This window comes from Colletes latitarsis, chromosome 7 (genome assembly GCF_051014445.1).
Source record: "Colletes latitarsis isolate SP2378_abdomen chromosome 7, iyColLati1, whole genome shotgun sequence".
NCBI classification, from domain to species: Eukaryota; Metazoa; Arthropoda; class Insecta; order Hymenoptera; family Colletidae; genus Colletes; species Colletes latitarsis.
This window is the reverse complement of record NC_135140.1, coordinates 21,374,386-21,388,852: the sequence shown is the minus strand read 5'-3', so window position 1 is coordinate 21,388,852 and position 14,467 is coordinate 21,374,386. Positions and strand designations below refer to the sequence as shown.

General features: G+C 41.8%; 1 protein-coding gene across 5 annotated transcripts in view; it reads left to right on the top strand.

Annotated features, from left to right (window-relative positions):
* The window catches only part of LOC143343479 (venom dipeptidyl peptidase 4), a 199,812-nt gene that overhangs the window by 132,780 nt on the left and 52,565 nt on the right, over positions 1-14,467 (top strand). For all 5 annotated transcript variants that reach the window (XM_076768423.1, XM_076768421.1, XM_076768422.1 and 2 more), the window contains 2 exons: positions 6,712-6,881; positions 13,711-13,950. In XM_076768423.1, the coding sequence (XP_076624538.1) occupies positions 6,712-6,881; positions 13,711-13,950 (410 nt within the window). The remainder of the gene's footprint in view (positions 1-6,711; positions 6,882-13,710; positions 13,951-14,467) is intronic.

Sequence of the window (14,467 nt, the reverse complement as noted above, 5' to 3'; positions counted from 1 at the left end):
TCTTACGATCGTTCAAACTATTAAATTATAATGAGCCTCGACCCAAAAAGTAATAGACTTTCCAGCCAATCTGCGTTCAATTGTCAAGTGACACAGAATCAACTGGTCGCTCCAACCCACCACTCTGTAGATTATGTTCGACTAAAAGTTCTAGCTTATGTGTGTTCGAAGTCAATATAACAATGACTACACGAGGAAGTATTTCCATAAAGGGTGGAATGAACACTCTAAATCATAAAAGCATTAGATTTTCTAATCGTACAGAGGTTCAGTGGTGAGTCAGTCGCGACAGACTCGACGGATCGCCTCCCCCCGTACGCCTATTGGTTCGCGCGAAGAGACAAGAGTGGGGAGTGGCGCTAGAGAGGGGACAGCGCGCCAGTTGTCTTGAGCGGCCAATTAATTTGGCGTTTACTTCGGTAGAAAGCGTTTGGGTTCGAGTAAAAAGGAACGAACGATTCGTTTTGGTGTATTCGCGTCGCGTTTGAACCAGGTTGAAAGTGACGTGTTTGCGCGTCGTTGCGAAAAGTTATCGCGCAAAAAAGAAGCGTTACTTTTATGGCCATGGAATTTCGAAGTTTGCATCTCATTAACAAACGAGGCGAAACTTGCGAGCGACAGGGCGAGTATTTCGAACACTTTCGTCGACGATCGACGATGCTCTGCCGTCCCGGAATCGTGACCCGGAAATACGGCAGCCCCGGAAGCGCGGTTCCGGCGGGAACGTCGCACCGCGGCGCGAATTATTATGCGATTTCTGGGCTAACGATTTGCAACGGGAATAATTTCCGCGCGGCGGCTGGAATTTTGCGAAACAGATTTACAATTGTCCACGGGAAATCGAACAGGACGCTCGGAACACCGCCCGTTTGCCAAGATTGCGATCTGTACTTTGAAGTTTGAGCACGTTTAATGCTTCCGCCAGTCCCTCCATTCGCAGGTATATAGCAACGTTTACTTTAAAATGTAATTTTAAACTATATACGCTTGGATCTCTTTTTACACAATTTTTTGAATGCGAATACGAAGATTTTTAGTAAAATCTGTTCATGTATATAGATGATCTATTATAGATTTTTGATTATTCGTTATCCGAAAAAATTCTAGAAAATATTCTTGAAATAAATGTTGGAGAGTCCCTATTTATTCCGATAAAAGAACAAACTAAATAGAATCTCGTTTCAAGTAAGGGAAAAGTTCTTGAGATTCGAAGCGATATCTTTGGAATTTTCAAAATGGTTCTGCGTCAGTTGGAGTATCAGAAAGACACCTTCGAGTGCCAAGAAAGCATGTCTTGGAGTTGAAAACGTGTCTTCGGAACTTGAAGTACCAAACGGAAGTCTTGAAGTGCCTAGATATATAGATGAATGTTGACAGTACATCGCGAGACCCAAGCATGTAATTTCCAATCTTCCGCAATTAATCGACACAGCCTCTGATGAATGTACCAAGTTTCGCTGCAAGTATCAGCTTGGAATAGTCTAACTATCTCCGAGGCCGACATTGTTAGATCGTTAGAGATTATTCTACGGCGTCAAAACTTCATTAGATCATTAGAACTTCAAAACGTGCCTCTAGAGTTTAGAATTTTAACCGAATATCTTTGAATATTCGGAAGGTGATGGTAGACGGTATTTCATATCGCGTAAAATAATGATTTGTAACGTTACTATCAGAAAAATGCATTTTGGAGGCGACAAGATATATTTCTCCCAGATCGTAAACATCACTCAGGTGCAATCTTTATGGCTCTGTGCAGTAGGTCAAGTCTGAGTGCATATACAGGGTGACCCATTTTAATCTACAAATGCAGCCACCTCCAGAGCTATTCGTTACTCGAAAAGTGTTTCCAAGAATTAACGGAAAATCTCTATACTAGCAACAATTTATGTACCATTAAAAAATAAAATAAAATTTATCATCGAGTTAGAAAACACGTAAAATGCCATAACATTTTACTGACCCCATTTGGCAACTCAGATTTGAGTTGAAACATCCGAAACAGCAGCGTTGTCGAGGTTGGTTTACAGTAGCCGTAGTATCCGGTTAGGTAGAGGAAAATGTTCAGACGTTCGAGTCGTGTCTCCGCATCGAAACGGTGTGTTTGAGCGCGCAAGAAGACACGCTTGGGAGTTAAAAGTGTGTTTCCGTGACTCGAAGTGTCTAACAGGCGTAGCAGAGCGTCTGTGTACACCTACAAAGGCAGGGATCCTTTGTCTTCCGCGCACTCCAAAAATCCGTTCAGCCCGTTGGGGGAAGGGACGGAAGGGTTGTACGCGCCAGAGTACTCATCGATGTTCCGATTCCTCCTGAAACCACCCCCTTAACCGCAGCCCGCCGGTCGGGGGGGCGGGTCGACTTCTGGTATAAATAATTCCGGAGCGACATCGACGATCTCCCGGATAAATAATTAGCCGAACGTAAAGGGAATTCGTCGTTCTCGAGATTTTCTTCTCCTTGGCGACGCCACCCTCACCTTCGCCCTCCCTCGGACCTGTCCCACGGTGAATTTCACCCTCGGGATATTTCTCTCCCTCGTCACGTCCAGCAAGCTGCGCAACGCAGTGTCGTGTCTTTGTGCACCTCGCCATTTCATCCCCCCCTCCCCGACCAGTCCACCCGTTCTTTTTCGTCCCTTTTTTTTTTGTGTTTGCAGACCTCCGGACTCGTTCTCGTCCTGCATCCTCTCCTCGTACCCTCTTCATCCCCGTCTCTCGTTGGCGACTTTTCCTCTTCCGGTTCTCCTCGCGAGGTTCCCGAGGTCGAAGGAAAATTTACCCTCTGCATGGTCCGCCCAGGGCCTGGCGTTCGCGAAATATGCCAAGCCACCCCTCCCCCCTCCACCCTCCTGTGCAACCCTTCTTCTAGTGGCGCCCTCTTCGAACGCCCGGTATTTACGTCCTGCTGCGCCGCGGGCCATCTTCTTTTCCAGGGACGCTGGAATGAAAGGAAAGTCTCCCTCTCGTGCATTCTTCGTGTAACGAATCCCGGTGGGAATTATTTGAAACAGGCTTGGAAATAACGCTGACCAGTGTTTTACAAAAGACACTGTTCCAGAGCATTCTCAGTTTTACTTGTGTGCTTTAATAAACGAACGAAATAAATAAATCGTTTAAAACGGGGCACTGTGGATGTTGAGCGAGGAATTGAAATTCTCTTTAAATTAAAATATTTTATAGGAAATAATCCCCTAAAGAGCGAAGGAAATAAGATAAGATTTTAAATTCTACAAAGTTTGTAGGGATATAAAAATTTCAAGTACAGTGCGATGCAGAATAGGAAACGCTGGTTGGATTCAGCCCCTCCCCACGGCGTCAGCAACGGTTATTACACACGTCTGCAGCTCTGCAGGAAAGCGAGTTTCTTTGACGTTAAAATGCAGTACAAAACGATAACGTAGTCGCAAAGGAAATTGCTCTCCTTTCGCAGTCTATTTATCGGAGGGTAAATAAGTCGCGAGCGCTTTGGATTTTCGTGGCGGGAATTACCTTGCTCGCGGGATGCTTGTCGATGAAACGTCTCGAAGAAGAGCAGCCGCAATTGGAGTCTTCCTGTTTCGCGCCAAAACGTATCGCGAAGACTCCGTTTGGCTTCTTGAAACCAGCGATTAGAAAATTATAGAACTGAGACATCTAGAAAATTGGGAAACTGGAAAATTCGATTGTTAAGGGACTGGAAGATTAAGAGATTAGAATATTAGAAAGTTAGATACCTGGAAAATTGGGGAAATTTGATAATTAGTAATTTAGAAAATTAGGAAAATGGAAAGCTCAGAAATTAGAAAGTTAGAAAGCAATGAATCTAGGCGATCAGAAAACCAAGAAAGAATCTAAAGCAAATAAAGAGTAGAATCTTAAGAGCTGGGATCTGAAAAAATTTCATAACTCGAAAGGTTTGTAAAATACTACCCCATGAGCACCGTTTTTCCAAGCTTTATTGGGATCTGAAGATAAACCGTGTAATATCTTGAAAGAAAGGGGGAGAGAACGTCCACTAAAAAAGTCTACAGGATTTTCTCTTTGCACGTACCCAAAGAAAACATATAAATTCGCGTCTTTATTTCCCCATTTTATGTGTTTAGTTTACTATTATAACCAAGTGGGTGTTGTCCGAGTGTTCGAATTTTTGCGAAATAATAAAAACACGAGAAAATCGAATAACTAATAACTCGTTCGTTTCCTCAAATCATTTTAGAAACAATGTTTACTGAATTTTCGTTTCGCGAAGAAAAATCTGTTTTAAAGAAACTTACGTTCTATGCAAAGCAAACAGCCATATATTTCTGCGAAGCATGGGAAAGACAGAGGACACGTGTTACGTGATTTAAAAGGTGGTTCGAAGCGTGTCTGCTCGCAGCTATACATCCTGCCTAAGGGCTCATGTTCCTATAACACGGTACTGATCCTCTTAAAGCTAAGACTACAAGGCGCTTCTGGCTGAATTTATTTAGTCAGAGATCGGATCGCGTAGCGATATCAGGATTCGCTGATTTTCACATCGTATATGGTTCGAATATATCTAATCGCTACTAATTTTGTTTATTCATCGACATCTATATTTGAATAATTTATACATCAGACGATTCAGTTTCTGTCCAGCCAGATGCGATGAAAGGAATCCCGGTTTAGCTGGTGCGTTGGTAATTATTTGCTCAACGGGATCAACATCTGAAGGATTTGTGACTCGATAGATCGAAGTTTATTAGGATCTGGAAAATTTAGTCTCTGGCTATTTTATTATCGATAATCAACTGAAAGCTGAGAGACTCGGAGATAAACCGATCAGTTCTAAACCAGTGAATTGGTTAATCAATATTTCAAGCTATCGAGCATCAGCTTTGTTTTCGTTTAATCAGGGCATTCAACCGATCGCTATTCAATCGCTATATTAGTTATCTGAAGAAACACTCAGACATTAGCTAAATTGTCATTTATTCGATTAAAAAAACGACTTTGGAAGCAATATTTGTTTTCAGACATCTGCTAGCAATTGCTCCTTATCTTCGTCAGCAATAGAGACGTTCATTGAGCCAGTCTGTGGAAAACTAATTCCAAAGACACGTATCGTTTTCGAAAATCATCCTCTAAAGATGGTGGTCGTAACAACGTCGTTGAAACGCAGTTTATCTCGCTCTTCTGTAGCTACTTCCGACGTTCAAGTTCAATTAAACGGCGTAACGAAATTAGAGAGGCAGCGACGGACGTTCGTAATTCAGATTAAGACCTCTCGTTTTCCACGTTTCCAGCGGGAGTTGCGTCGAACTCGGTTTGTCTCGCAAAAGGGGTAGTGTTTACTTGGAAAGAACCGAGAAAGAAGAGCCCGGTGGACGCTCCTGGGCGTCGTAAACAGTGTGTTTAAAGTTCGACGCGAAGCACTTAGCCGAAACGCACGCCGGAGGCTGGCGGATGTCGATTCCCTGGAATTTAAGCGACGGGCTTCTAAAAACCTTCGCGCCTTTTCCGCTTGAAGAACTAAAAGGGGATTCCCCATTAAGTATATTGTTTAGCTAACTTTGACTTTTTTTTTCTCGGAAAGTGTATGAAGTACGCGCTTGAAATTTTCTAGACACGTTTATTGACCCTCGAATGTACTGTATGAATTTTATGAACGCGTTGTCGTAAAGTGTTTATAAGAAATAAAGTGGCTCGTAAAAGTGCGAATACGGACTACTTTTATCGGTATTTATGTTGATTCTCAAATATTTATATATGTCGTTTATTTGCATCCGTCCATTTGAAATGTCCTCTTATAATTAAATCCCACGACCATAATTAGAACTGTGAATAATACGACGGTCACTCCTCGATGGAAAGAAAAATTTCTATGCCAGAGCAAAAGTTAATCTTTAATAAGGATTTTCGTAATATATTTATTCAGCATGCAATCCATTATATGCATTTAAATTCGGAACTAAATCGACGAATATTTAAGGCTCTTATTTATCCGTTTTCTCGCCAAATTTCACAAGTTGCAGTACGTGTATATGAATGGCATAAATCGTGAAAAATTTGTGAAAAGAAATCATTTGCATAGCAGGTGGAAAAGGTGTACGTAACGGGTCGTATATTTGTAATAAATCGCCGCGTTTTAAATCTGCGAAAGCGCGAGAAAATATTGTCCATCGATCGCCTCGAAGTTCGCGGATAAAAAGGGAAGTTTGGAATAAGAGAAAGAAATACGCGGCAGGTTCCATATTTAAATTGCTTTAGTGCCGTCTAATTAAGTATTCCGACGGAGACATTCAACGATGAAAGTATTCCGCGACGGAATTATTTTCAACCATACTTAAGGAGATTTCCTCGAGTCTCTGGGAAAGAATAGGCAATATTTGGTTTTCCTTTTGGAGGAAAATATGCAACACTTTTAACTGAAAATTGTTGCGCTAATTAATATACTTACGAAGGTATTGTGCGAATTTTTTACGGAATTTGTTATAATAATGATCAGATGCTCAATTTCAGATGAAGATTTCCTCTTCCATGGAATTTCTTTTCAACGAACATTATTATCGATATTGTAATACTTATCCATTCAAGTTTTTACGTTAGAAAGAGTTGGTTGTACCTTGCTGAGAAGCTGAGAAGTTTCGTAGAAATCGACATACGGTTTCTGGCTAGTATCAAAGTTTCCTATATTCGCTGCACACGCGAAACGTTGACAACGAGGTACCTGTAGCTGTTCCACGATAACGGCCCTTTGTTTCTGTTTCAGAGGAGGTGTTCGGCTCGAACAAGGCATTATGGTTCTCGCCAAGCGGCACTAAGCTGGCCTTCGGTTACTTCGACGACACCCACACACCGATCATAACGATACCGTTTTATGGCTATCCTGGAAGTCTGACGTTCCAATACACGTCCGCGATCTCGATCCATTATCCCAAGGTAAGCTTCCTTGAAATCGATGAAATAGTAGAATATATATCAGAAAAACCTGAAAACTGCAAGAGGAAACCATCGTTATCCATGGACCGATCTTTCTCAAACTCTATAGAAGTCTTCAGATGGGAATATGAAACTTAAATATTAAGTTTGGTTGGAATCCATTCAACCGTTCAGACGCAATCGTGCCAAGAGTGTCGTGTATCGCGGGCGTGACGTTTACGCATGCGTTAGTGGCGCGTACGATCTGCGCGGCGTTCTTTCGCTTTAAATTTCGTAGTCGGTGCGCTGCGGGTCCCAGTCGCGCGGTTGCTGCGCGCTTCACCGCGTCTTGGGGCGGTATTCATCGTTTCGTTGCTGTGGTAAGTTGAAACTGACGTAATAAATACTTAACAATACTATAAAAAAAATTTCTATCGATACTGTCGCCGTATAGTCGTAATTTATTTGACGCAAGATCCAACTTGTTCCATCGCCAGCTACGACAAAAAATCGATCCCCCTTCGCCTGCCAAAAGAAACTATGTGGCAAATCGCTGGACACTGGTGTTCGCGAAACAATGACCGCAAAAAGAGATTAATATTCTCTCCGTCGACACGTGTCACGGTGCGAAATTGCACGTAAAAACTTCAAATTTGGCAAACGTCTGGCTGGCGGAGTCGTTTGCCTTCGGCAAGCGTCCCGCGGCCACTTTCGCGAAGCTATTTCGTGGGAAGAGAAAAAAATTAATATCGCCCACTCGTGTTACCCATATGTTTCACGCTGGCCAGAAACGCTTCCCTATCTCCTCCGCGGTCTGCACGCGAAGCTGTCGGGATAACTGGAAACAGTCGGTCCATTTGACGCTTTGAAACGCCGCCGTTTCGTGCTTTTCGTAACAAAGTTTCGAGAGCCGGTTTTCGGGACGCGTAATTTAAATAGGGGCCTGTAGGCGAAATACGTGACAAGCTTTGGGTACTCGAACAAAAATTACGCCGGCGCCACTTAGAAGTTATTTAATCCCGCCAGCGAGAACTTTTCATTACAACTTCAACAATTCCCCCACCCCGCGGTTTAACTTACACAATTTAACTTACACAATCGTCCAGTCGTGTGTTAAGCGCCTCATTCCGTTATTAAAACTCTTTGACCTGTACACCGTCGCTGGAACCAACGCTTTTTATAGCTGGCTACTATGGTCATTAGGCGACATTTTGAAAACTCGTATTATGCATAGAGGATGGTTGTTACGCCTGTCACATTCACTTTTAATGATCCGTTGAATATTACTACACACTAATCTTGTCAAAATAAATTAATCACCCCCTGTCGTGTGAAAATCGTCTCCTAAATCCTGTTCAGGCCTTCTACTCTGGATGCACCGTAGATTGTATTAATTGCCGAAGGTCGTTGGGCGTGGTTATCCCCACCCACGTCGCTCCAACGCCCCCGCCATGGTCCGCTACTAATAACGCGGCGGAATTTGACAGGAATTCCGTTTTGGTACGTAACGTAGAAGCATTTTCAAGTTCCATTGTTAACCGAAAGTCCACGAAACCTTCTCTCGGTGGCCTCCTTTGTAGACGAAACTCGCGTTTCCTAATGCGGGGTACGAAGTTAGGAAAAAGGCTGGACGAGCGGCGTCAAAGGAAGCCAAAGTCGACGCGGAAAATGAACGCGGCCGGTTCTCGGAGTTAACGTGGCTGACAGGAGGGTAAATGGAAAGTGCATCGGAGGTTCGAGTATGGCTGCGGAAAGAATTTAATGCGATGGGGCTAAGTAAATCTAGCGTGTCGCGGGCGTTTATCCCGGCTGGGCGAGCCGGTGGGCACGCGAAAAAAAGAAGAATCAACGCAAATTGCTAGCACGGAGGCCGCAGGGCCAGGACGACGACAACGTCCTGGACAGTTTGTACTTTGTCCAATTTCTTCGCTTTCGACCGAGGAAATTCGTCCGCGAATGAGAGGAATTTCCGAGTCGACGAACATCTGGGGATGAGTAAAATTCCTCCCCGGATAGAAATAAAGAGTAAATTTGTTTACTTGTCGCTCGTTATACAATAGCAAACATTTTGCTAATCAAATGATATATATTTCGTGACGAGTAAATATAAATTTCACCGTGCGATTGAATGGGCAGTAAATTATTCGGATTTCGAAAAACACGATGAAATATTGTCAAATGCTTCATTGCTTTTCGTTGCAAAACCGTGACTCGTGAATTTCAATTTCTGGTTCACTCTGTAATACAGTTTGCAAAAAGATTCGAAGGTTTTTTATTTTTATGTTACAATATAAAATTTTAAAACGTTTGAAATTAGCCTGACCGCTCTTCAGCGTTGCTATGACGGTGAATATTTGACGTTTTAGGTGATATCGCGAGTGCGTTGGATGGTAGGGACTTCATAAAATTATGATAATTATCGCAGCTTGACCGCAAATAATATTGCCGCAGTTGATTGGCGTCCACGGTCGGTTTGGGAATAAGGAAAGCGATAATTTAAATATTGCCACGAATAGTATTGATTGTACGTTATTAGTAGCACTTCATTAGTTGTCGTCGCATTGGCAGTCCCGTGTTAATGTCAATATATTGATCTTCGGGTAGTTAGTGTACGAAACTGAATATGCATGGTTTAATTTCGCATTACCATGGTATTAGTGTTACTATGCATTAATGGTATCGATATTATGGTATTAATAAACTAACGTTAATCGAATCGATAGATTAATTATTAATTGCTTACACCCAGAACGTAATAGTGAATAATCTTTTCAATATCAAATTTTCCGGTGTTGCTACACGATCCATTCATTCATTTAATTCTGATCGAATTTGTTGGTAAAGTTATTTACTAAAAATCAAAACTTCAGAACTCTGAAAGAAATAGTTTGCACGGGTCAAAATGAACCCGGAGTTCTGGGGCTCAGAATTTATTTGACGAAAACTGAATTGAAATTGATTAAGTGGATCTCGACCATGTACATTTTTGGTTGTTCCCCTTTAATGGGGTGACGTGGACATCGCGGTTAATATTTTCCTTTCGCGTTCAGTAGAGCTGCGAGCTGAAGTCGAGGACTCTTTGCCATTGGAAAGGACAGCACGCGCTCTCATCCCTCTTTTATAAAAATTGGTTCGACGTGTGAATTTCAACCCTGTTGTTCGATGATTGTGGTGACGATGAGGATTGTTTGTGATATCGAAGAGCAGATTATACTAGGGAAGAATATAACTGGTATTCAAAGAGTGGATAGATGATAGAAGAATGACAAGAACGATATTAACGATATGGTTTGAAGAAATATTACACGAATATGCTAAATTATTTCCATTCTCAAGAAATGCACCGAGTCTTATTTATTCTGCCAATCTCGGAATATGTTCCGAGTTGCATCTACTCTGAATAAAATATTGTTTGATGGATGTATCCCCCGGAATAGAGAACCTTTTGGCTTTTATAGAAAATTGCGTCGCGAAAGGAAGACGATTTCTTGGACGAAAGAAATGTATCTGTTTTCCAGTAGATATTTAGTATCGAAAGTGAAGCGAGCGCAAACTATTTTGGCCGCTCAAGATAATTCAGTAGTAGACGTTGTTATTCTCTCCAGCTAGATTTATGTATTTAAACAGGATCGTGTATTTTAATATTAGAAACTGCGTTGCCTGTCAAATATTTTCGGCGATCAAGACGATAGCACAGATTCCACTATAACATCGAGCTACTCTGCCCTATCTACCCTAATTATCTAAATAGAATTCACGTTAGGAATTCTCTAACAGATAAGAAACTAAAATGTGCGCAGAACCCGCGATTCAAGTGTGAGGAATACCTAAGAGATCTCACTATACTATCCAGTTACTCTGTCAATCTACCTCAACTATCTAAATAGAATCTTCTGCTGTGGAGATTTCCTTACAAATTTAGTAATTTAAAGCAAGAACTAAATATTATTACTATTGAAGTGATCTCGAGCAGCCAAAATATTTGACGTCGACCTTAGAAGATGCTTCGATTCGACAGAGATTGAAATTTAAATTTTCATTAACTGTATATTTTTTAACGATAGCATATAAATTAAAAACGTGTGATAGTCACGTTGCAGAATGATGATTTGTTCGCCGGACATCCTTCACTCATCTTTTTAGTCCTTCATCAACGCGTGCTCGCGAAAACTCATTTTCCTATGGTCAAAGTGGCTCGCTTTGATACTCGTCACGAATTCGAGATCTATGGAGCAAAGGTTCCATTTAAAGATCACAGAGGTATCACCGTGAAAGGGACAGAGAGAAAAAGGGAATCGAGGCGAGGTGGCGAAGGACCGGTCTGACGAACACGCAACGAACGATCCGAGGTCCTGGACGGTATCAGGGGCGACAGAATTTCCGGTTTTCCCAATACAATAGCGAGGACACAGTTTCTCGTCAATACTTCCGCCATCTCTGCATTGGCGAACGTTACGTCACATTAGAACGGTCGAATATGATTCGGGAAATATTATTCTCTCTGCTCGTTTGTTCATTGTTGCTTTGCAAATGCTTGACATTATTTTTCAATATAATATTCCAATCTGCTAGTTTCGTTTAGGATAATTAATGGAAACGACATATATAATTACAAATTAATTATATCTTCGGTAGTCGAAATTATTTTAGAATTTCTATACTGTGAGATCAAATTATAAACATATGTGAAATCATTGTTAGGTATATCTGATATTATATTTACAAATTATTCAATTATATATACCCGCCCTTACAACGATGGTAACATTAATAATATCACCAAACTTGTGTACATTTTGAATTTCGAAATTGTATGAAAATTAATTACAAATGTCTCGTTCGTTATAAAGTGCCATTCAACATTCACAGATTACAATACCACGATTTAAATCGCTTACGGAAGATCGTGGTTGTAAAAATTTCGTGCCAGGGTGAACCACGAATTGTAATAATTTAGGGAAATTTTATATTTCCGGGATTCAACGTTTTGATCGTAAATTTTTAAATCTCCATTCTGTCTGAGCATTTTATGTTCTCAAAAGTCACCGTCTGAAGCGTTCACGATTCCACGGTTTCGCGCTTTAAATATTTCAAAAACGTCGGTCTCGTTCGAGATCTTCCCCCATAATAAATTCTGAACGCATCGAGTCGTTCCACCCCGAACGTTCTACACGAGGTTCGATTTTTTTACGTGCCGCTGCTTTTTTCCAGTAGCGATGTGCATTTTTTCGTTTTTTTTTATTTCTTTTTTTGCGCGCTATCCGATGTAAAGTATCCTCTTTTTGCGAAAAGTTTCAGAACCATTTTTCTTCCAGCTTTTATTCCGCCGTCGTTCCCTATACATTTTTCAACTCTCCAGTGCGTAGTCCTGTTGATTTGCGGTAAACCACAATATGGTCCTCTGGAGGGGAAATATTGCTCTCTTAAAATCTCAATGGAACGAATTTCTTTGTTATCCACGAAAAAAATGACGAAATTCAAATCTTGTAACCAATACAAATCAGTCTTCTTTAAATAAATACAGACTTCAGGTTTTAGATTAGATAGTACTACAAAAGTACTGTACTTTCTTAGATTAACGATACCATATAGCTCAACTTCTGTCGTGTATAGACCTAACCCACCGACGGACCACCGAGTCTTACTTTCGCTCGACCGAACTATACATTCGTTGGACTCTTAATACGTCTGAACAACCGAATGAATTTCAATGAAACTTTGAATATGAGTTCCACATTCTTGTCTCGAGATCTAATTAAATTTTGAGCAGAATCGCTCCATGGATACCGATGGTTACCTCTTGTGGTTTTTTGGTTTTCGAAAAGGTAAACGGTTGATTCCTAACTGGACACCTAGTACAAATCGCGATTATGTCACTGGTAAGTGAAACGTTTGTTCTGTCGTAGCGATATTAAAGGACGAAGAACATAAATTCTGCATTCCACAATTCAACTGCGTTCAGCGAACGCGGACGAGAATTTAATCAGAACGTCATATCAAAATTTAATTACTACCATGGTAATTAGTTCCGGTCTCCGCCGGAAATCTATCCGCGACTCGAGTTTAAAGAGGATGGGGTGGAGTGGGCACCAAAGCGGGCCTTCCCCCCGACAAACTAAGCGATTTTTCTATCGAATAGTTCCGCGCGATCGAGCAGGAGATATTTGTTTCGGTCTTTCCACACGGAGCGATACGAAGTTATTTTGAGAATCTTGGAACCCAGAGTTCATCGAAGTATCTCAAACATGTGCAAAACGTTGACGGAACAACTAATTAGCATTTCATGGAACTAGCTCCGAATTAATGCGAGAAGCTACAAGATCAACCTGAAAATTTCGACTAACTTCGCGGATAGAAAACTAAATTCGAATTTGCGAATTACTTGGGGATAATGAGCGTGGAGTTGAAATTTAACGCGTTCCTGGTCGATCGACGATCAGTCGTCGATTCGTTTTTGAATTTTATCGTCCGCCACGAGACGCGGTGAACATTTTTTTATGGGTGAAACTTTACGAAAACGCGAGCAACGTCGAATTTTTCGAATTTCTCGGAGACGTAAATCCACGGTCGAGAATCCTTCCGCGTATTTGCGTTTCCACGAAACTTTTTCCCGCTCGAAAAATATTGTCAAAGGAGAACCGGGCGCCTTTACCGAATGTTCCGAGTTATAGACGAGCGGTGAGACGTTTTCCGCAGAGAGTAGCGGCTGAATGCCACGCCGGGCGCCATTTGCGAATTCGTCTAATGGCGTCGCGCGAACGTAGGCGCGAAATACGAACGGATCGACGTTATTAATCAAGGTAACGACATCGATCGCGACTAACGCGGCCGTACGTGTATTCTGTTTCAGAGCGGGACAACCAATCCCACGGTGAAGCTGTTCTACGTCGACTTAAACAAGGTGGTCCAAGGTAACACGAGCTTAACTGAAATCGAACATCCAGTCGAGTTATCCTCCACGGAGCGGATTTTATCTGCCGTCGCTTTTCCGACGGACAATCTCGTCTACGCGACCTGGATGAACCGTGTGCAGAACAAGGCGTACTTCCATTTCTGTTACGTCGACGGTCCTGTACCGAATTGCACCTCCGTACGTATACCACCCCCACCTCTGAGAACTCTTTCCAAAGAACCAACTAATTCCTAGCTTTGACAAGATGGCCCGATAAGTCTCAAGCCAAGGAGATTTTGGCGAGCCTGGCAGATTTTTTGCCCCGACGACGAACGAGAACGGTTTTCGTTAAAATTTAAGAACCCCTTTATCGTCCCGTAAAACACGGGATTCTTCTTTAATTAGACGCCGAGTCGCTGGGAATTTTGCGGGGTGTTTAGTGTCTTCCAACCGTGGATATCTTTTCACGAGTTATTTTCTGCCAGAGTGACGCGGATTATGGGGATAATACTTATTTGAGACCGTCGCTTTTCCGGCAATTTTCAGAGTTTCACGCAAAGGATACCGCGAAGTGATAGTGGAATTTTAAATTTGGGATTATTAATATTATTTCTCGAATAGAGTTTCGAATGTAATATAAAAGACAGCGGGATAGCTAGAGATTTGAAACTTGGCGTGCCTCTGCAACGATATTAATTATTTCGTGCAGCGTGTT